Consider the following 23,618-nt stretch of genomic DNA (forward strand, 5'->3'; position numbering starts at 1 on the left):
ACTTTTAGATGACTCGCCCTCATACCTTCTCTTCCTCATCGGTTCCTCATCACTATCACTACCAACTTCAATTGGAGTGTGGATGTCGCTTCCAGTCTTAGGTTCTTCAATTTTGATCTTGCTCTTCTTCCTCACCTTCTCTTCCTCACTTTTGCTTTTGGCCTTTGCATACGCTTCGCATTTTGCTATTTGTTTGTCAAGATCTTCCATTTTCGCCTGAAGTGCGTCTAATTTTTTGGTCGCTTCCAGACGGACCTCGCCGTGTGCCACAAACTGACCCCATGCCTGTTGTCTAAGCCTCTGGAGAAATCTCCAATACCACTCATCACTCCATGGAGTGTTGTCGTCGTCATCGGCCATGTTTTCCAGATAGGGTTTGTGATTGAGAGAGTGTGAATGATTTGTGATTGAGAGAGTGTGAATGACTGAATGGGTTAGGGAAAGGGTTTTGAGCTTTGTCAGGGAAATGACAAAGCAATTTTAGGGGGATGTGTTACTATGAATCTATGAGCGACTGAGCGTTTCCTTTTCCATTGGGAAATAATCCTGCATTTATTGATGATTATCTAGCTTTTGCAGAAGAATTAGAACATTCGTACTGTTTCGTGATGATAATAGTTAAATGGTTTATTATTTATCTTTTTTTTTTTTTGAAAACGTTTATTATTTATCTTTTTATGTGTTTGCTTAAGATGATAATTAAAATTGCTTATTTAATTATTATTACTTGTAAAAGTAAAAAGGTTTCAATATATAATTAATAATATTTTGTTTCAAATATATATATATATATATATATATATATATATATATATATATATATAATTTAATAATGTGTCATTTTAAAAAATAATTTTAAAAAGTTTCATAAAAATATAAATTATAAATTATGTGAATTACAAATTGCATACAATTTATTTAAAAAATTACAACCTGAAAATATATTTCATTTTTGATTTTTCTAATTTTAGTAGGTGTCCCCCTTTTCATATACATGTGGGAACAAGTATAAATAAATTTCTTTAGGCAATAATAACACGGTGCTAGCACTACTTTGCAATTCTCTACTCTCTTCTACACATAATGGTCAAGGGTTCGATTCCTCCTACGCCCCCTCCCCCCCCCCCCCCCCTTTTTTCAAGGAACTTGTATTGAATAAGCTTTGTTGAATAAATTTCATTTTCATTTGATTCAAATAACTTATTTGAATGTGTTTGTTTTTCATTTGATTCATTTACCTTTGTTGATTGCAATTGACTTTCATTTGATTTAAGTAGCTATGTCGAATACATTTGACTTTTATTTGATTTAAAAAGATTTATTTAAATAAGTTTGACTAATGCATTGTTTTAATGTGTTTGACTTTTATTTAAATCAGTTTAGGAGGTTTAAAGTACGGCAATGGTCTCTCTCCTTAAGAAGGGATCAATGATACCCACACTTAAGGGTATTGAATCACTTGAATGTTTTAATGAGTTTGACTTTTATTTGATTCAATTCGCTTTGTTTGAATTGAATGAGTTTGACTTTTATTTGATTCAATTAGCTCTGTTTGTTAGGTGTTTGACATTCATCTGGTTCAACTAGCTTTGTTGAATACATTTGACTTTCATTTGATTCAAATAGGTTTCTTTTGTTTGGAATGTGTTTGACTTTCGTATGACTTTAATAGATATTGTTAAATGTAATTGACTTTCATTTTATTCAAAAATTTGTTTGCATGAGTTTGACTTTCATTTGATTCAATTAGCTCTTTTGAGTGTAATTGACTTTCATTTGACTCAATTTGCTTTTGTTAAGTGTATTATTTGACTTTTATTTTAATCAATTTAGGAGGTTTAAAGTACGGCAATGGTCTCTCTCCTTAAGAAGGGATCAATGATACCCACACTTAAGGGTATTGAATCACTTGAATGTTTTAATGAGTTTGACTTTTATTTGATTCAATTCGCTTTGTTTGAATTGAATGAGTTTGACTTTTATTTGATTCAATTAGCTCTGTTTGTTAGGTGTTTGACATTCATCTGGTTCAACTAGCTTTGTTGAATACACATATATTTGCAAAGGGTTAATGTCTAATTTGGTATTAACTAAGTTGGTTTTCAAATAAAAAAAAAAGTTGGTTTAATTGTATGTCTAATTTGGTATTAACTAAGTTGGTTTAATTTGGTATTAACCGTTGATGTATATGAACATAGTGTAGTAGCATGTGCCATTGGGACAGTCTTCGGATAATCTCCCCCAACACATTGTTCGGATAATCTCCCCCAAATGACAATATCAGTAAAAGTACGTAGTAGTATTATTGTTTAAGTTTAATTATTAAACTAAAAAGAAAAGGCAAAGAAAGATGGAAAAAATAAATTAAAGTTGTTGGTTGTCTTGGGAGTGAAGAAATGCAAATGTATATTATAGAATCACGTATTTTTAACTTTTGACTTTTGATCATTTGTAACAAGTACTGACTTTTAACTCCTGTATGCATTGATTTATATAATAGGTGATGTGTTTCCAATGTCATGCACATCAATGTATTGTCTTTTCACGTATTGTCTTTTTTTTTTCTGTCATTTTAATTTTAATTTTCAAAACAACGGAATTTAAAAAAAAAATTTAAAATGTCACATAAAAAAAAAATCTGAATACATTGGAATACGCAACAAAAATAAACCAAAAAAAAATTATGGGGTTTAGCAGGATTCGAACCCATGATGTGTGTTGGGGAGAGGGATTATAATGTGTAGTAGCATGTGCCATTAGGACAGTCTTTGACCGTGTTTTTATTTGGCACAAAAAATTCATTTATAGTAAACTTAGGCAGTGTGAACGACTTAGTAATAAATTTTTTTTTTTCTGTCATTTTAATTTTAATTTTCAAAACAACAGAATTAAAAAAAAATATATTAAAAATCTTATAAAAAAAATCTGATTATATTGGAATGCGCAACAAAAATAAAACAAAAAAAAATTATGGGGTTTAGCAGGATTCGAACTCATGATGTGTGTTGGGGAGAGGGATTATAATGTGTAGTAGCATGTGCCATTGGGACAGTCTTTGATCGTGTTTTTATTTGGCACAAAAAATTTATTTATAGTGAACTTAGGCAGTGTGAACGACTTAATAATAAATTTTTTTTCCTGTCATTTTAATTTTAATTTTCAAAACAACGGAATAAAAAAAATATATTAAAAATCTTATAAAAAAAATCTGATTATATTGGAATGCGCAACAAAAATAAAACAAAAAAAAAATTATGGGGTTTAGTAGGATTCGAACTCATGATGTGTGTTGGGGAGAGGGATTATAATGTGTAGTAGCAATTTCCATTGGGACAGTCTTTGACCGTGTTTTCATTTGGCACAAAAAATTCATTTATAGTAAACTTAGGCAGTGTGAACGACTTAATAATAAATTTTTTTTCTGTCATTTTAATTTTAATTTTCAAAACAACGGAATAAAAAAAAATATTAATAATCTTATATAAAAAAAATCTGATTATATTGGAATGCGCAACAAAAATAAACAAAAATATTTATTTGAATGAGTTTCACTTTTATTTGACTCAATAAGTTTTGTCGAATGCATTTGACTTTCATTTTATTCAAAAATTTGTTTGCATGAGTTTGACTTTCATTTGATTCAATTAGCCCTGTTGAGTGTAATTGACTTTCATTTGACTCAATTTGCTTTTATTAAGTGTATTTGACTTTCATTTGATTCAAATAGGTTTGTTTTGTTTGGAATGTGTTTGACTTCGTATGACTTTAATAGATATTGTTAAATGTAATTGACTTTCACTTTATTCTAATAACTTATTTGCATGAGTTTGACTTTCATTTGATTCAATTAGCTCTGTTGAGTGTAATTGACTTTCATTTGACTCAATTTGCTTTTGTTAAGTGTATTTGACTTTTATTTGATTCAAATAGGTTTGTTTTGTTTGGAATGTGTTTGATTTTCGTATGACTTTATTAGATATTGTTAAATGTAATTGACTTTCACTTTATTCTAATAAAGTGTTTGTTTTGTATTTGACTCAATTAGTTTTGTCGAATGCATTTGACTTTCACTTTATTCAAAACTTTGTTTGCATGAGTTTGACTTTCATTTGATTCAATTAGCTCTATTGAGTGTAATTGACTTTCATTTGAGCCAATTTGCTTTTGTTAAGTGTATTTGACTTTCATTTGATTCAAATAGGTTTGTTTTGTTTGGAATGTGTTTGACTTTCGTATGACTTTATTAGATATTGTTAAATGTAATTGACTTTCACTTTATTCTAATAAAGTGTTTGTTTTGTATTTGACTCAATTAGTTTTGTCGAATGCATTTGACTTTCACTTTATTCAAAACTTTGTTTGCATGAGTTTAACTTTCATTTGATTCAATTAGCTCTGTTGAGTGTAATTGACTTTCATTTGAGTCAATTTGCTTTTGTTAAGTGTATTTGACTTTCATTTGATTCAAATAGGTTTGTTTTGTTTGGAATGTGTTTGACTTTCGTATGACTTTATTAGATATTGTTAAATGTAATGACTTTCACTTTACTCTAATAAAGTGTTTGTTTTGTATTTGACTCAATTAGTTTTGTCGAATGCATTTGACTTTCACTTTATTCAAAACTTTGTTTGCATGAGTTTGACTTTCATTTGATTCAATTAGCTCTGTTGAGTGTAATTGACTTTCATTTGACTCAATTTGCTTTTGTTAAGTGTATTTGACTTTCATTTGATTGTGTTTGGAATGTGTTTGACTTTCGTATGACTTTATTAGATATTGTTAAATGTAATTGATTTTCACTTTATTCTAATAAAGTGTTTGTTTTGTATTTGACTCAATTAGTTTTGTCGAATGCATTTGACTTACATTTTATTCAAAACTTTGTTTGCATGAGTCTTACTTTCATTTCATTCAATTAGCTCTTTTGAGTGTAATTGACTTTCATTTGACTCAATTTGCTTTTGTTAAGTGTATTATTTGACTTTTGGTATTAACTAAGTTGGTTTAATTGTATGTCAATTTCCTAAGTAGACTACTACTTGTAGAGTGTGTGGGCCATTTGTAGATGGACTATTCTATTAAGTTATGAGCCTTAAGGGTAGCCATTTTATTTACTTTTTAGTTGGACTATTTGTGTATCATAGTTTGGGCTTTTAAGCCATGCTTCTTAAATATTGTGTTTGTCAATTAATATTGTAAGATGAAAACGACTATAAATTAAATCTCTTTTTTTTTTCTTTGGGTAAAGGCAATATTCTTTAAAATGTAATTAAAATAAATCAGATAAATATAACACCTTTCAAATTTAACTACATTAATAACTTAGATATTGATTAATATATTACGAATTTTTTTTTTAAATGATAAATATAACACCTTACAAATTTAACTACAATATTAATTTAGATGTTGATTTATACAATAAAGAAAGTAACTATACTTTGGAAAGATTTTGATTTATACAAATAAAGAAAGTAACCGAATTACCATATCAAATTTTCTATAACACATTACAATTTTACTGAAAGTCATACAAATGAAGAAAGCAAATATACAAATAAATAAACATGCCTCCTTCTTGCAAAATCATATTCTGCCACTTGTGGGGTAATTACATGTCAACAGACTTGCATGAAATTAATGAAGAGGATGAATGACTGACGGAAGAAATGAGCTTGATGGAAGCCGTGAAATCCAACAAGGCTTGGGCATGTGCCGTCAAGTCCAACAAGGCTTCGGATTGCACATGCTGGAAGCTTAGTCATCACAATTATATCCAATCAGCCCAAGGAATTGACAAGTTTATCCTCAACTAATGTAGGGGAAATACCATAAATACCCTTAGATTGACAAAAATCGTTTATCATGAAGATAAACTTGGAATTTCCCTTCTTTTATATTTTGTGGTCAAATTTTTATAACTTTTACCGTAATAAATTAACTATTATAATAAACATCAATTATATCATGTGAGATATCTTGAAAAATTTTATATGCACCTAGTTGCACGGTGTACCCAACTAACCCAAGGTTATGTTTTGCTTTTCATTTGAATCAACTCAACACCCAACTTGAATACCCGATTTGACATCTCCAAATCTTGTATACAATATTTTTGTTTGAAAGTATAGACAAACTTTTATGGAAACTCATTCATGAATTTGTGACCAGGGTTTGAATCTAGTTGGATTCATATATATATTTTAGGCCTCCAATTAATTATTAGGAGGTAATATATTTTTGCAAGGAAAAAAAATTAGCAAACACTTTAGTAATTTATTTTTTGAATGATCTTGGCCTCGTGATGTAAAATTTTTGGTTCCTCCACTGCAGCTAGTTGCTATTTTCGTTATATATGTTACGTGCCTAACAATTAGTAATTTCGTTTTGTTACAACCAACGTCATATGCTTTTGTAAAATGAATAAGTAAAGAAAGAAAATGATCTCCTAAAGCAGCTTTTAGAGAGGATAAAAGAAATCTGAAATAAAGAAAGACACATTTGATTTCTTTATTTGATTAAGAGAAACTCAAAATTTTAGCCAAGAACCAGACCCTTACTCTAGTTGTAAATTTAAATTCTCTTGGGAAACTGTTCTTCCTAGCTAGTCACATACACATTTCTTATTCTTAACTTGACATTGTACAAGAATAAATAGCATTATAAGCTCAAATCGTGCAACAATTTATTATGTTACTGATACATTCCAGCTTGGAGAAAGGTATGAAATCATCAGCAACTTAAACAAATAACTTCAAATAAACAAATGATGCTTCCTCTGGAAATGGCAGTCCTAAACATCGCGATTAATTGCTTACTGGTGTGCTCCGTCTTTCAGCACTAAAGTTAACATCTACCAGACCTGTTATGCCAGCAGTAATTTTTTGGCCTGGTTTCACTGGGCCAATACCTTCTGGGGTGCCTGCACAACATAATTGAGAGAAGCTTCAGTTGACAGTTCATAGGTTTAATAGTTCAGGACTCAGAGTTTTTCCACAAAGAATCAATGGTATGACTAAGCCATGCTATACATTTACAGATTTACAAGGTTATTAGGCTCATGCATAGTTAATAAAGATAATCCTTCAATAGGTCTAACACGAGCTTGTATAGGTTAAGAATCTAACCACCTGGAAGACTAATCGGTGTTTCTTTCAATAACCAGTTAGCAATAGGTGGAGTAGCAAACTAGACGTCTATGCAGGACAACTCACATTTGTATTTTTCATCTTGACATTGTGAATTATACAAAATATCCAGGAAAACTAATCAATGCAACATAGAGGATATAACAATAAGTTATCAGTTTTCTCGATTAGTATCCTAATCTGCACACCCCCTCCCCTGTAGATTTGGAGGTGATCAGGGGAGGGTCTCAGGAAAAAGGCAGGGCACATTGATGAACTCCATACAAAATAATAGTATGCAAATCATTAGGACGAGAAATAGGTAGTAAAAACAATACAATATAGGCCAGAAATCTGAACTCTGAAGCATGACAGTACTGAATAACTGTCAAGTGTCAAACATCGAATTCACGAGTCATGACAAAGATATTCAACACAGAACCTTTTCCAGTTTGACAATTGAGCAGCAGAGTATAAGCAATACATACCGGTTAGGATCACATCTCCTTCAAGAAGTGTCATGAAAGAACTGATGTGGCTGATGAGGAACGGGATCTTGAATATCATATCTTGTGTTGATCCCTTCTGCTTAAGTTCTCCGTCAACCTTTTGTCACATAAACTAGGATTAGATCTTATTCAATCAATCACAAACAAGGATAGTACGCGTTTCAGAGTTAACTAAAAAAAAACACAACAAATAAGGTCTGATAGACAAACCTTTAGCCACAACTCCAAGTCATGAGGATCAGGCACTGCAGATTTGGGAATCTGCAGGGAATTGACAAACCAAAGATAAATAATCCTGTCATATCCTATCCTAATAATGTATTGAATTCGATATAAGAGAGTCCGAAACATGCATGTATTTATTCAAATCATTTATCTTACCATTTCACTGATGGGTGTAAACGTGTCGAGTCCCTTAGCTAGTAGCCATGGAAGACCTGTAGCCTAATAGATACAAAGAAGAAAATGTGAAACATAAAGTTAGAGAAGCATATGAATGTTTGTTACAGAATTTCATGACAGGAACCTTTTATGTTAATAAAATTAATTAATTTCCACTCTGATATTTGATAGTAATACAAGTTAATGTTAATAATTTGTTAATGTTAAAAAATGAGTATATTACCTTAATAGTAGCTTGGAGTTCCTTTGCTGTCATATCAAGTCCTAGAGCATAACCTGAAAAGTCATCAAAGATTACTGCATTTAGCTAGATTTCTTTCCAAAATAAGAACAATTGTAGTTTTAGATTATTAGGATACTAAAGAAGGATTCTAATTCAAAAGGATGTTGAAAAAGTTTAAGTGGACTACTTTCATTCATCCTACGAATTACTCGTATGCTCTTAAATAGTATGTGTACGATGTCACATGTTTCTCGTACCCCTTCCCCAAAAGACAATTATACATGAAAACATACGTAGTACAAGAGATAGTCATGATATTATGGAGTATGAAATTTCAATTACACTTGTAAAAACGAATTAAATCAATTGTGATCTAGGAGTATTATTTCGAGTTAAAAAATTCGGAGTATTCACAATACAATATTGAGCTTGTCATCAAATCTCATTGCTAATTTGCTTTGTGACAGACTTTTTAATAGTGTTTCTATAGTACTTATTATTGTACATTTAATTTAAAGCTCCAAATGTGTCATCAAAAAAAAAAAAAAAAAAAAAAAAGCTCTAAAACAGTGTAAGTAATTTCTTTAGTCAATTCTCCCATATTTATACTCCTATGGGTTAAGAATGGGTTTTGGGCTGCCAATTATCTGATGGGCCTGAACACAGGGGTCAGTCCAAAAGGACCCCAATCATTTCATGACTTACCAAAATTCATTTTATAAAATTAGATTTAGATCCCAATCAAATGAATCAATTAACATTAATTATTACACCAGAAATGAAAATTGCATTTTCATTTTGTCAAATGGCTAACAATTATTATCGTTAAGTATAATTAAACATTGGTAAAAAAATTTATAAAAAAAAGAACAAGTTTTTTTTTTTAGGAAATTAAAAAAAAAAAAAGGTTCATATAATGAAAATTTTGTGTTAATATCTATTTAAGTCATAATTATTGTTTTTTTAAAAAAAACTGTAGTTAAGTTAATATATAAATCGTGCAAAAAGTCAATGTGTGTCAATTATTCTAAAATAGATAATGTTATAGTACGTTGCGTTCATTTTCACCATATTTCTCAATGATTGAACTTCAATCAAATGCGGCCTATCATATAAACAAAGTAAAAGAGTAAGAAGTCCAAGAGAGACGAACCTCCAACGTAATCCAAGGCCTCAGATTCAGAAACATCGCGAGCTTTCTTGCCAATAACAACAGCAAGCTCAGCTTCATACCATACTTGCTCCATTGAAGCTGGGATTTCAATGGTTCCTCCATTTTCCAAGTACGATGATGTTGGCTTCAAGAACAACACTGGTTCCTATTCATCCAATAAAACATACAACAAACAAATCAATAATCTTGTCACAAAATAATAGTCACGTTACATGTCTAGAGACAGTTGTCACATACATATACTAAAATCACAAATTGTGATTGATTTTACCATTATACCCTTACTAAAAAGAAATAACCGAGGAGAAGAGGCAAACCTTAGGCAACGGAGCGGGGTTGTTGTCGATATAGTTACGGCCAACACCGATGATTTTAGTACCCTTCTCAATAAGATTAGCCATGATTCTTCTTCCTGCCAGTTTATCTTAGCTCTTTAGCTAAGATCAAATATATGTATGTAATCAAGTGTACTAATTTCTATTTTGGTGGGCTATATAACATGTAACACTCATATCATATAAATATATAAAGAAAACCAATAGAATATTGACAGCTCAATCCAGCTACTACTCAATAATTTAGTGGTGAGAAAAGAGTTATCACATGTTCATATTTAAAAATATTTATTTGTGGGGTAAGGTTAGATTAGAGGAAATTGCTAGTTTTTGGCTATTATTGCAGATTTAGATCGAAGTATTTTGTCATTTTATTATTCATTTATTTGGTTTTAGTTGAGTGTAGGTGTGGTAGTGTTACGATAATTTCTTAATTGTTGGCCACATATGAAAGGAAATGAGATGGGATCTTGGTTATAGTAGATATGAAGACAAACTTATAGCTATATTCCAAAATTATGCACCTTACTTGCTACTACTTTACATCTATGCTCAACGATGGATTGTTTAGTAAAGGTGTTAATTGGAAATTTGATCAGTCTTATTCAAGTGTACATGTGTTTAGTCACTATAATGATTGAAATCGAAAGAAAAAAAAAATAGCTACGGAGTACCTTATTTTATTCTTGAACCCACTTGTTATGGAGTGTTGTATTGTACAAATTATAAAGTAACCCGTGATTATTTGACCAATTATGAGATCCATAACTAAGTAGTGGTGGCCTGGTGGGGTGGGATCTCCCCTTCCCCCAAATATTGTGTGGTTGGTGCACCATGTGCCGGAAAGAACATTAAAAATATTTAAAAGAACATGGGCGAAAAAAAAAAAAAAAACATTATAGATATTTATAAAGAAAGCAAGCATTATATGTTCTTTAAGTTTGATTATTATGTTCTTTGAGTTTGAACTATATGTTCTTTACATCATACAATATGTTCTTTAATGTATGTATGTACATTAAAAAAAATAATTAAAAAAAAATAAAAAAAAAATCAATCACCTGAGTAACCAAGAAAAAGAATATGTTCTTTGATGTATTATCATGTTCTTTTTGTAAAGAATTTATGTATGGTTTTTGGCTAGAGGTGATCAAAGTTAGACCAACTCAGCCCGATTTTGGACAGGTTTTGGGCAAAATTTTTACGCCCCCCAAATTGGGTCGGACCCGACCTGTAAATTTAATAATTTGGGCGGGTTTGGAAATGCGTTTTTATGCATTTTAGTTATTTTTTTTTACTCGGCCAGAAAAGCCCGCACAACCGGATCATTTTGGCCCGACCTAAGAAGTGAGCTAATTTTTTAACCTTGGTCCGGCCCGCCCAATGATCACCTTTATGTTTGTCAAACACAAACATGTTCTTTTTTGTCAAATATAATGTTCTTTTTCAAACACGTTCAACCACCGAGTAACCATGAAAAATAACATGTTACTTTTGTAAAGACTTTATGTTCAAGGTTAACTATGTAACCAAGTTGTGGAGTAAGCAACTAGATAATCCTTAAATGCTAGAAACACTCCATATGAAGAATATCTCGCGATCAAAACAAATTCCAAGCAAACCAAGCCTTATTCATACAAGAACAAAAACAAACAAACCGAGAAGAGCAATATCGAAATAGGAAGAATAAAAGCTCTAAAAGATTAGGAGAATGAAAAAAACACAATAAAATATGACCAAATATAGCATATAAATCGTGTATAATATCGTGTTATCATTCTCCTTCATCATTTACACCACCGCAGCCTGAACCTGATTCTCTGCCGCCTTCATCCGAGTCACCGCCCTCACACTTGACTTCCTTCTCCGACGTGATGTTTTCATGGCTTGAGAGTTAAAAATGCATACTACAGTGATATGAGGAGTATTATGTTAAGGTTTATTTTTTGATACTGTATGAGAATTTAGTTTTAGGTTTTTTTTTTTTTTAAAAAAAAAAAAAATTTACAAGAGAATGATAATATTCAAATTTTTAGTAATATATCAATGCGCGCGCGCGCGCGCACACACACACACACACATATATATATATATATATATATATATATATATATATATATATATATATATATATATATATGCGTATGTGTTAACTATGTATAATACAATTTTTTTGTAGTTACACGTAATTTTTAAATTTTCACGTAATTTGTTAATAAATAAATGATGTTTATAATCGGTATACAAACTATTTGCATCTCATTTTTCAAGTTTATTGTGATGTTTAAAGCAAGCAATCCTAGCTTATAGAGTATAAAATATAATCTTGGGTCTCAACCACAGTGGCGGGCCGGGGCTAGGATTTTCAACCGGGGGTCCCATAATTTAGTAGCTATAAATAAAAATGTGCGTAGTTATACAATCGAGGAAATATGAAAATAATAACTTTTTTTTATGGGGTATTTTACAGTTCATAATTAAATTGAAAAACATGTAAATATGGAAATTTCAATTATAATGACTTAACTAAATATTAAAGATTATTTAACAACCTCCCCTTACATGCACATTATTTGAAAATGCAAGACACTTATCTCTCGGCAATCATAGTTGTGTTTATTTAACATAAATTTTCAGGAAAGAATCAATGGATGATGCGTTTATTTTTTTACACACCCTGATGGAATAGGAGGATTTAGAACTTTTGGTCTTATCCACTCTCTAAGATGGGATTATACTTTCTCAAAAGGAGGTGGTAGACAAAATGAAGTCGAATTTATGTTTAACCAAAATATGTACAAAGACATCAGAATATGCATTTCAAACTAGACTGAACTACATCAGAAAACAGAAAAGCTGTATATACAACAGGTCATGTACTGATCGGAGCAACACGAAACTGATTAGCAACAGCATTTCGCAGTTTCCCAATTAAATGGTTCGATTTTGAGCTGTTGCTACGACCAAATTTGGTTATGTTAAGCTGGAACAAAGAGCTAAGCATAGCCTCCAAGCATGATGCAGAGTACTTAACATATTTACTAGGACTAGACTCATTTTCTACTAGGTAACTGTAATTATGAACATAAGACCTGTAAGTTGGAACAATTGTATGAACTATGAGTTGACATGCCTTCTCTCGTAATGCATTGTCTGCTACCACCCACTCGGATTGCTTCTTGTACATGTCTTCAAACGCTTCATTAAAATCTCGAAACCTTTTCTTCACCAGTTCTTGAGTATTTGTTCCTAAGGAAAATAGTATTAGTTCATCTTCACTTAGTATAGAAGGAAGCTTTCCCCAGCTATGTTTTATGTATGCTTGAGCATAGATTTGCATCTTTCTCTTGTGCTCATGTAGCAACTTTTCTCCCATGAGATCGCCAAATACTGTTCCCTGCAAGAATTCAAACAGGTATATGTAATTGTTCATAAGGAAAAAGTAGGACAGTGCAGTGTCCTCAAAGGTCTTTGACCATGTCTCTAAGTTAACCTCCAAGGAATCTAGTATGTTTTGGAACTCTTGTCTGAGAATTCCATTGTGAGATTTTTTCTTGTTCCAAATTTGATGGATAGAGAGGACTTTTGAGAGAATCGGCTTGTGATTGTCCTCTAGGAGCATGACACAGTAGTTTGTGACAAAGGTTACCAACCGAGGGACACTGCCATCTGAAGGAGGCATCATGTTGTACCTTTGTGCCTCAACTTGATGGGAGAGTTCCTTAAATATCTCACACGCACCCTCAACTACCTGCTTGATGAGGTCTCGCGTAAGATTTTGAATCTCTAGGCATGTTTTTGAGCCAAAAAGCATATTGAAGTCTGCCCTCAGGCTGTCCAAGACTGCAAATATGTCTAGCAACTTTAGAAGCTTGATGGCGTCTTTTTTGGCCTCAGTAATCCTAGTGCCAAATTTGAGTAGTTCTAAGAAACCTGATTGAACTGTGATTTTTGCAAAGCATCCAAGAGAAATCTCTGAACCAAACTTCTCAAAGACTGTCTTGCAAGTATCATACTCAACTTGAAGTACATGCTTTAAAGCAAACTCCAAATGCTTACCCCATTGAACTGTGTGATCTTCAAATTTCTGAATAGAATCTGATTCAGAGATTTCGTCTTCAAGGTAGCTCAAATTAAGGGCTTGTAAAGCTGCCCTTGCATTTGAGCTCCTCACATCAACAAAGATAGTCATGCAGTTCTCAAGCCTATCGTGTGCTTTTAACCTTTCAATAATGATTTGAAGTTTGTGAACCTGCAGCTCTGTGAATGAGGCATTGTTGCTTGAATTCTCCTTCACTAAATTCCTGAACGTGAGCTCTAATGTGTTAAATGCATTGCTTAAAAGTCCTCCGTTGAGCCTAGCACGCGCCTCCATGTCCTTGAGTTCCGAAAGAACCCTCAATGACCTCTTCACATTCAATATGTACTTGTCATCAGCCATTACATTCTCATCCAAGAGCTTCACTATATCCTCCATCCACTGCCCTGCTAGCCCACAGTTGTCAGACAGAAACATCAGTGCCTCTTCGAATTGCTTCACTACTAACAAATACCCCGTAATATCACCACCTATAGGGCCTTCCATGAGCGACCTCTCGAGGCCACAGACAGATTCATGTACCTTCAAAACTGCAGCTACAGGTCCAAAGGCCCTGTCTACATGCTCTCCCACAGCATAAAGAGTGGATTTCCGAGAGTAAGTAGAACGAAGCTCAGTTGATAACAACGGTAAGTTATCATTTATCTTCTGTAACCTTGACTTGGTTTCATCTATCTGAGAAGCCAAAGAATTTGATTTCTCAAGACTTTCTTTTAGGCACTGCCTGGTAGCTAAGAGCTTGTCCATGTTGCTCTCAGCAACCGTCAATCTGCGAATCAACCATAAGGTTGGTGTTTTTGAGTAGCTTACAATTCTGAATTCTGAAACATATGCAAGGAAATATGTAAAGGTAAGTCAACATGTTATCAGATTTCTTGTCCTTAAAACTGGGAGTTGAGAAATCCATATCTACTATGTTCACCAAACTTTACCAAATATAAGTCAGCAGAAGGGGGAGTTACCAGCAGATTCTAAACAAACAATCCTTACTTTTGGGGCAAGATTCTTACTTAACCTCAACTAACTATTTATTTGAGATAATTTTTAGTGATGTCCTGAATGAAAAATTAAATATCATACCATCAGAAAACTTGCAAATAATAACTACTGATCTTATGTGGAAGACTTGCTGCGGCTTGGTCGGACGAATATTTTGGACGAAATATCATGTTTGATAGATATACCTGAACATAAGAATTGTACTATTAGTTAATTGAGTAAGTAGTAACATTTAATTATAAGATTACTAAAAGTAAGAGAAAAGTTTTGACTTAGCTTTTATAGGAAGTTTTTACAAGTAATTGGATTTTGTTCTATGCTGTTGGCACTAGCATGCACTACAGCAGCAGTTCAACCACTGGAAGATAAATAAGGCAGCAGCAAAAAGTTCATAGTTTATCAACCTACATATACAGGAGGAGCAGATTTTTCTCGACTCCTATTGGCCAAAACGAAAATCACAAAATCGCTTAACATACTAATTTGAAGCCAAGATTCCTATGAAATTTCCCATGAACCAACACATTTACAGAAGCTCCGGTTTAAATCATGTACCAATTTGTGTTTCATACCTCCTTAATTATGGAGGTGCCACCAATTTTAAGTTAGCAATCTAATTGAATTGGTAAATGTGAACTGTGGCAAAATCAGAGGCAACAGGACATAAGTCGAGACACGTAATTTGACAAAAGATGCGTACTGTGCTAGGCTCAAAATAATGTGAACATAGCCTTCTGACCCTTGAAAGACAATCTAGCATATAACCTTATTGTGGGAAATAAGCGAGTTTGTGCCATGATATACCTACTGTCATAGTGTCATACTGTCATGTGTCGAACTCTTACAATGAAATGTGCATGTGTGTGCAATTAATTGTGTCCTGCCGAATAGAAAGATGTAATTGCTAAACACAGTTGATAGAGAAGGAAATGGCAATGGAGGAAAGATTGAACAGCTAATCATATAACCTCGAGGGAGAGGTCTACATTGTATAGAGTATACCTCAGTTAAATGAGGGAAACACAAGACATACATCTCAAGACATAAAGAAATGAATATCCGCTTTAGGCTAACTTTCCGACACTGGAAAACTGTAAAATCAAAAATTAACAATAGGAAAATCAAAAATCTCCCCCTTTTAAAAAACAAGCGCGTATAAGGATATGCAACAGTCATGCCGATAGCAACATGACACAATGAATGATGGTGAAGCAGGATAAGGGAAACTCCTATAATGTAACGACGAAATATTGATCAAGCAGCTCCCTTCTGTTTCAGTGTGATCTTATCCCCAAGACTGAGGGCAATGCCTTGTGTTTTACTTCTAATTCTGATGTAACCGCTGAGCTTGCCGTCTGATTGTTTCTCAACACTGACGTTCACCAAAGCATCTTCACCAAAGACACTTTTAGCGTACAAGTTTGCTGCAAGGAAACCACACTCTCCTTCCAAGGCCGATCTGATATCAAACAGAAAAACAGATCAATAAGTGGCATACATCAATCATCTTGTCAATGCGAAAAAATAACTAAAATCATTAATGAGGTCTTAGAAAAAGCTGATAGTTGCATCACAGGACTTACGGCGCAGTAAGGCATTTCATGTTAGTCGACTTGATTATGTGATCTAGGAATTCCTTCTCATCTTGAATTACAGTGTTTACAGCAACCTGTAGGCAATGTCAGAGTTATAAAGCCTGATTAGGGAAAATTTGAGTAAATGGCATTCACATCCCAAATGAATATATTAAATCAGGGTTGATATAAAAGAGGAGACATAAGCCTTAAGAAAAAGGAGACACTGCAGTTTTCAAAAAGCACAGACCAATAAAACACTAGTGTAATACCCAGTCAGTAACTGCCAATACATAATCAATCATATAACTTTTAAAAGCCTGAAAACACCTAATGACTATGTTGCAAGAGGACAACAGTGATAGTACAAAAGGCATGCAAGTAATTTACAAAGATACCTCAGTTATAGTAATTAAGCAAGACCAAAACATGGCATAAATTGTCATAGCAGCCAAGATAGTTAAATACTTCGTTATAACTTTGTTCTAGAGGTCGAGTAAATAACACATGTGACTAAACTTGAGAGGAATCATATTTAGTTTCTGACTCTTAAAATAAGCAAAGAAAAGGCTAGTCTCAAACTGGCACATTCAATGTGTTCAAAAATCTTAAACTAAAGGGAAAATGTCAAAACTAAAAGCAAAACTGTAGAAATTACTCGCTTTTTCAAAATTTGTTTAATGAGAAATAACTATTATATTGTATGTAGAATCATAAGCATTTTTAGTACCTCCCAGTTATTCTATTGATCTTGAAAGGAAACTAAACTCAAAAAAACAACATATCCACATATTTTGCCATTTTTACTTTTCCACTGTTTGCTCACCCAATAAACAAGCATGGTAAAATTGAGGAATCCATACATTTCTACAATTTAACTCAGTTCACCCAATTAATGTCAAGTTCACATACACAATAACTGATAAAAGGACTCAGTTTAGTCCAACACATACCAAGTGTAGTTACAGAAGAAATCAGAATATATAAAGGAACACATGAAAATCTATTTCAGAATTGGCCTAGGTACCAAGGACGGTCCATTTTACCTAAGTGCCAAAGTCAAACATCCAACAGTCAGCATCCTAACATGGGTACACTTTAACAATTTATTGAACCGAACACGAACAAGGTTCTAAAACCCAAAAAAAATAAATAAAAAAAAAAAAAAAAACATAAAAATGAAACTGAGAGCAGTGAAGCCTGTAAGATGTTCCTAAATTATGAGATCAAAGTTTTCCCCCACTTGGGGAGTAAAGGACAGATGTTAATTCATCAATTGACACACAATATAGAAGCTGATTAATTAATTGACACGCAATGAGGAAAAGTTAGTCCCAATGCAGTCAAGTGATAATCTGCTAGATATATAAGAAGCAATTGTCACATATAATACACGAATAAGAGTAATTACAAACCATACAATTCAACCACTATAGTTTTCAACAAAGATTCTCTTAAACAGACAAGTTGGAAACAAGCCACCAGATAATGTCCAAAAAAACCAAATGTTAATCTAACAAAGAGTCACCACAAGATGGCAACAGACCAAGCAGATGGAAGACAACATGACCTTAAAAATATAATCATACAAAACACAGAACATACTGTATAAGCTCTTTTTCCGAACACGTTATGAAATCAACACAACAACGCATTTCCTAGAAATAAAAAGTAATCTGAAAATACATTGAACACTGAACATATAAATCATACCTTGTTTTCCCATTCAAACTCAGCCCACATAGATCTGAATGCAACATCAGCACAGGTTGCAGGAGAAATGTAGTCCATAATGTCAATGTGGATGTCATTGAGGACAACAACATTACGTTCAAGCACATTTGAAGTCTCATAGACGATATTTCCAAATATAACTCCTGTTTCAGTAGAGGAGACCTTAATGTTAGCCCTGATTTGTTTGCTTGACTCTGGTGCCAGAGTATAGTTCTGTGGACGCTCCACAAGTTTAAGGTCACCCATGGTTGCCAATTCCAAGCATAAGTTTTGCAGGGTTTCCTTTGTTCTATTGATAACTGTAACATCAAGTACAATGTCATAATGATGAACTGTAACATAGGCCTCAGCATAAACCGGGTCACTGAAGCCTGTGAGCTGAAGAATGCGATTAAGTTTATTTGCATCATCATTTTCCTTGGTAAATTCTCCAGTTGCACGTTTCAAATCGTCTTGAACCTCATCTTCCAATTCCAACTGGCTCATACCCTGAGGAGAGGAAGTAACAAACATTAATGGATGCAAAGACATTTACCGTATGAACAATCATACACGAAGGCAAATGTAGCAATTGGAAAAAGTTATTTGCATAAGGCAATCCTAAGCACTTTTTGAACATAATTCAACTGCATTGAAAAACTTAAACTAGGTATACTTTGCCCAAAAAGAATATTACTTAAATTAAGTTCCACGATAAATGAAAGACCTACAAAATCTTGCAGCGTAAACAACCATTCTATACGATAAATGCAGATGCCAATTTTTAACAACAACAAAGCCTTAGTCCCAAAAAGATGACAGTTATAACAAATTTTTTTTAAAAAATTACAACAGTGAAGGTCTAATCTTCACCAGCCGGGATTTATCAAATTAATCTTCTTCCACACTAGCAAAATGGAAAGTTCAAGATAACAAACTAGAAAATATAGACTAGAGAACAGCTCAAACTTTTTTTTTATGTCTGCTAGCTCTATCCCTATCGGTAACTGTATCAAATAAAAACTAATTTAAACTTGGAATAAAGACGGTAACGACAACATATTTTAAGGAGTGAGCAACCATTCTGTATGACAGTATGATAAATGCAATCTATGCAGATTGAAAATAAGTCTTTCTCAAATCATAAACCATTAAAAAATAAATCCTGTAGTTTTTATCTTTTCCAATCTAATAAATTTGATAAACATGATTCTACCATCCACCCAACACCCATATATAAATAGAAAATTCGCACTAACCTTCCTGCTCTTCAAATGATAGAAATCAATGAGATCATCAGGTTGAGAGTGAGAAATCTGAGCCTTGGCTTTCCTCTCCTCGGATTCACGGAATTGCTTGTCAGCAAGCATATTAACAAAGCTTTCTTTGCAAGAGTGAAGCCAAATTTTTCTAGCTGCATCCCCAGTGTTGCACAGAAGTCTGATGCAGAGAACAATCCTATCATAAGCATCATTGTCAATAGGGTGTGGGAGAACAGGTGATTGCCCAAGCTGAATCATGGACACCATATATAGTAAGGCATCAGTTATTGCTTTGTTCACTTCAACCTTGGATGGTTGAACCTCCTCCAACCTCAAAACAAGCTTTGTCAAAGTGCAGGCAACAACAGCACCAAGGAAAAAATCACCAGATAGCAACAGAGACCTCAGATTTCCTTGAGTAGCCAACGACCCTTGAACCAAGGTAGGGGGGGACATAGCAGTTTCTAGGGCAGCACTTTGAGTGGCATAAGTTCCATCTGCAAGAACCACAGGCTTTCTAGAAGAGACAGTGATACTGCTGGCTAGTTGGTCCCTCTTAGGAGCATCCTGGCCCTCTCCTTCCTCAGTGGCAGTGTAAAATGGAAGTTCCCCAAGACATTGCTTAATGGTAGCAATTCCACTCTCAATTTCGGAGAGAGAAAGACAATACTCCCCAATAATCCACAGAGCACAAGAGCAAACTCTTGCTGCACGGATCTGATAAAAGGTATCCAGAAGCCTTGTTATGATGGAGACCCGTAATTTGGGGTTGGTCTCAATGATCTCCCGCACAAAGACCACAACATCAATAGCTGAAGCAACATTTGTGTCTCCAAGGAAATCCATTAGCACATGGACAACTGTGCTAGCCACCTCTGGGAATTTCATAGCACACGTATGGATGGCTTGAACAAGCATTTGCCTATACTCTCCATTCTTCTCAAGATCAGCACTTTGAGTCTTCACCACTTCCTTCTTCAGCATGAGAACTACTTCATCAACATTCCTAGGAGTGATCAATTCAAGGGAAATATCTAAAGTCTTCCTCCTGATGTCAAGATTAGGACTAGAAAGAGCACGAAGAATATCCATAATCATTTCAACCATGATTTCCTTATGAGAAGTCTTCAGTTCATTCAAACGATCAAGCACAATAAGCTTGACGTTGTTGTCACTCTGTGACTGCAGTAGCTTACAGTAAGTATCAGCAGCGGCCCTAATAGCTGTAGGTGCTGATGATAGAGAAACTAGGGTACCAGCACATTCGTATATGACAGCTGTTGAAGGGGCAGTAAGCAAAGATATAATGATCTTTATGTACTTCCCCTTCTCATGCTTATTGGTCCGACAAACCTTTTTTATCAGCTCCAAAACCACCATCTGAAGCTGCTCACCCCAATCCAAGATTCGCTCAATGTGGGTAAATAGGTAGCTAATTGCCCTCTCTTGGGCACATGTGAAGAGCATGAGGAATGCATTCCTCTTTGCTGATGGATCTTGCTCAGTGGAGAGCACCTTCTCAATGGTCTCTGGTGCATCTACCAAGAGCTGCTCCCCCTGTGGAAGCTTATAGATAGCCATGACAGCAAGTATCGCATTCCTCCTAACATATGGATGCCTATGCTCCAGATTTTGCAACACGGATGGGATCAATGGCTCAATGATCTCACCCTCGTTCAATCGACACAAAAATCTAAGAGTAACACCTCGAAGATACTCATTAGGGTGTTGCAAATTATTCCTAAGGTTTTGACAAATCAAAATCATCTCAGGGAGCACCTTCCCTTTAGCATCAGTCTTATCAATGATTTCCAAATAAAGCAGCAAAAGTTTCTGAATAGTGTGATCTTCTGAAGGTAAGACATACCGAACAATGGTGATGAATAATTGTGGGATCGTCTCACCGTTCAATAAAAGCATGACAGCCTTCTTCATTGCATCTACCTTTGCCGGCACATCACTGCCTTCCAATGCCTCCCTGATCTCATTGGCTAATGCCGGTGTGCCCTTATCAAAGTGCACCAATAGCGTACAAGTTTTCTCCATGATTTCGATACCTTTTACTCAGATCTGATAAACGAAATTCAAAATTCAATAACAAATCTCACCAATCACAACAATTCACTCAATACCACCAACAATCAACACATCATACACGCTACATTTCCCCTAATTCAATCCAACAAAAACATATCATAACGAAAAATCAAACCCACAAACAGATTAACCCTAGCAATCAAAAATTTCACAAACAAGAACCCTAATCTGGATAACAAGCTCTTACCGACAAATTCACACTACATTTCAACTAGATCTAATAAAATTCAGCAAATCACAAACCCTAATTGAAAAATTAAAGCAAAACAATCGCAATTAATCAAAATCATCGATCTAAGAAATGAAATCAAAATGATCAGACATCAGAGAAGAGGAGAGAGAAATTAACCTGATAATGTGCGACGAAAACAGATCAAACAACTCGATCGAAGAATGAAATGATGAAGGAATTAGTTTATAGCATCAAAATTGAGATTGTAAAGTGAACTCAATTTTTTGGTGAAGATTTTCTGTGAATTTCAGAGTTTTTTCGATTCACAGATCTAAAGGATGATTTTCCGAGAGTGGTCTCTCTTAACTCTTAAGTGTGAGAGCTGTTGTGCAAAAAAAGAGTAATTTGTGTAGTTATTGCTATCACCCCTAAGCATGCGCGGTGCACATGGTTACGACAAGGTTTATTTTGACCGTATGAATAGTAAATAAGTCGAGTTTTTAAAAATGGATTTACTAGTATTTTCTATATATAGCTTATAATAACATATTGGTATTGAAATATCGTGTTTACGAGAGTATATGCTAAAGATAGTTTTTTTTGAGGCAAAAAGCGAGCAACCATAGATTAAATCAAATCAATTCCCACCAAAGTTTGTAGGCTTGCTAAAGATAGTTATTATAAAATGAATCATGAATCAAGAAACATTAAAAGAGTATATATTAACCATTCAAATTTTGCTTAATGTTTAAGTTAATTATTTGTAATTATCAGTAATTTGAAATTTGAAATCGCGATCGAATTGAAAATTATACCTAATAAAATCACATTATGAGTTTTATGACTAATATTCCAAAAGAGAATCACAAAATGATTCAATGAATTGTAGTTTACTTGCGTTTCTATCGTGCACCCATATTGTTTAATTTAGGAAAATTTATCAGAAAAAAAAAACTTTTGAATGCCTACTTTTGCAAGAAAAAAACTTTTATCTTTATTTTTTTTAAAAAAAAACACCACGATCACTTTTTTTTGTTAGATGAAACCTCCCTCTCTTTTCCGACAACTTTAGCCAAATCTTATATAATTTTCCCTTTTTTTTTGCTCCCCAACTTTCCATCTATAAATAACACAGTGAAAGGCAAATTAGGGCAGCAAACCTACCAAATCAAAAAAAAAAAAAAAAACATATACTAGCCATTTTTTTTGATGCAAAGGTCATTGGACAGCTTGTAGGGGTTGAAAGCAAAGTGGAATCGAATCAGGACAACTCAGCAAATACACGAACAATACAAATTCAAGATGAAGAGTAAGAAAAAATAAAAAAAAAAAAAATCTCAAAACCATAATGCACGTTAACAGAAATACAAAAAAGTGCAAGTTTAACAAGGTTGCGGTGACCCTATGGGGTAACGAAGCAGATTTGATTACAGATGACATAGCGGAAAATGGCAGCTTCATATGTTTTAAGTCTTAGGTTATCAATATATTTTGAAAAAAACACCAAGTGCTGGACTCAGAGTTAGTTAAGGGGTCTTCACTCTCTTCGGTCCCTACACTCTCTTTGCTCCCTGCAGTCTCTTCGCTCTCTTCAATCTTTTCCATGGTGGTTCAGGGGTAATCAGCATGACAATATTCCAGTGCGTCATCAGGAAAATGAAAAGATTCTGTCTTCACTGCTCCAATTGCTTTTTTTGTCTCTTCGTGCACTCATTTGTTCATTTCTCTCATCTCGGTCTTCTAATCGGCTTATCCAATCATGCCGCTGCTCATCTCTCTCATCCTTCCAAGCCTCTCGTCTACTGTCATACTCAACTATGACTCTCTCAGCAGTATCTGGCATCATCTTTCTTACCAGACACTTAGCGACATAGTCAAATGCCTTTAGCAGCGACAAATGATTAAAGAATGAAACCCGAAATACCATCCTA

General features: G+C 33.8%; 3 protein-coding genes across 3 annotated transcripts; all 3 read right to left on the reverse strand.

The window, feature by feature from the left end:
• Positions 1 to 6,641: 6,641 nt before the first annotated feature.
• LOC145616523 (oxaloacetate tautomerase FAHD1, mitochondrial-like) lies at positions 6,642 to 9,933 on the reverse strand. Its single transcript, XM_081671261.1, has 7 exons — positions 9,754 to 9,933; positions 9,416 to 9,581; positions 8,263 to 8,315; positions 8,019 to 8,081; positions 7,848 to 7,898; positions 7,617 to 7,734; positions 6,642 to 6,923 (listed from the first exon to the last, which is right to left on the reverse strand). Exons 1-7 carry the CDS (start codon positions 9,835 to 9,837, stop codon positions 6,808 to 6,810), a joined length of 651 nt encoding a protein of 216 aa, XP_081527387.1. The 5' UTR covers positions 9,838 to 9,933; the 3' UTR covers positions 6,642 to 6,807.
• Positions 9,934 to 12,583: 2,650 nt separating this feature from the next.
• On the reverse strand, positions 12,584 to 14,651 carry LOC145618414 (exocyst complex component EXO70A1-like). Its single transcript, XM_081673184.1, has one exon. The coding sequence runs from the start codon at positions 14,615 to 14,617 to the stop codon at positions 12,644 to 12,646; it is 1,974 nt and encodes a 657-aa protein (XP_081529310.1). The 5' UTR covers positions 14,618 to 14,651; the 3' UTR covers positions 12,584 to 12,643.
• A 1,148-nt stretch (positions 14,652 to 15,799) lies between these two features.
• On the reverse strand, positions 15,800 to 22,061 carry LOC145617601 (coatomer subunit beta-1-like). The gene is made up of 5 exons (XM_081672316.1): positions 21,865 to 22,061; positions 19,416 to 21,488; positions 18,157 to 18,666; positions 16,453 to 16,538; positions 15,800 to 16,328 (listed from the first exon to the last, which is right to left on the reverse strand). Exons 2-5 carry the CDS (start codon positions 21,462 to 21,464, stop codon positions 16,124 to 16,126), a joined length of 2,850 nt encoding a protein of 949 aa, XP_081528442.1. The 5' UTR covers positions 21,465 to 21,488; positions 21,865 to 22,061; the 3' UTR covers positions 15,800 to 16,123.
• Between the last annotated feature and the right edge of the window lie 1,557 nt (positions 22,062 to 23,618).

The sequence above is a fragment of the Chenopodium album genome, chromosome 26 (assembly GCF_948465745.1).
Source record: "Chenopodium album chromosome 26, dcCheAlbu1.1, whole genome shotgun sequence".
Lineage (NCBI taxonomy): Eukaryota > Viridiplantae > Streptophyta > Magnoliopsida > Caryophyllales > Amaranthaceae > Chenopodium > Chenopodium album.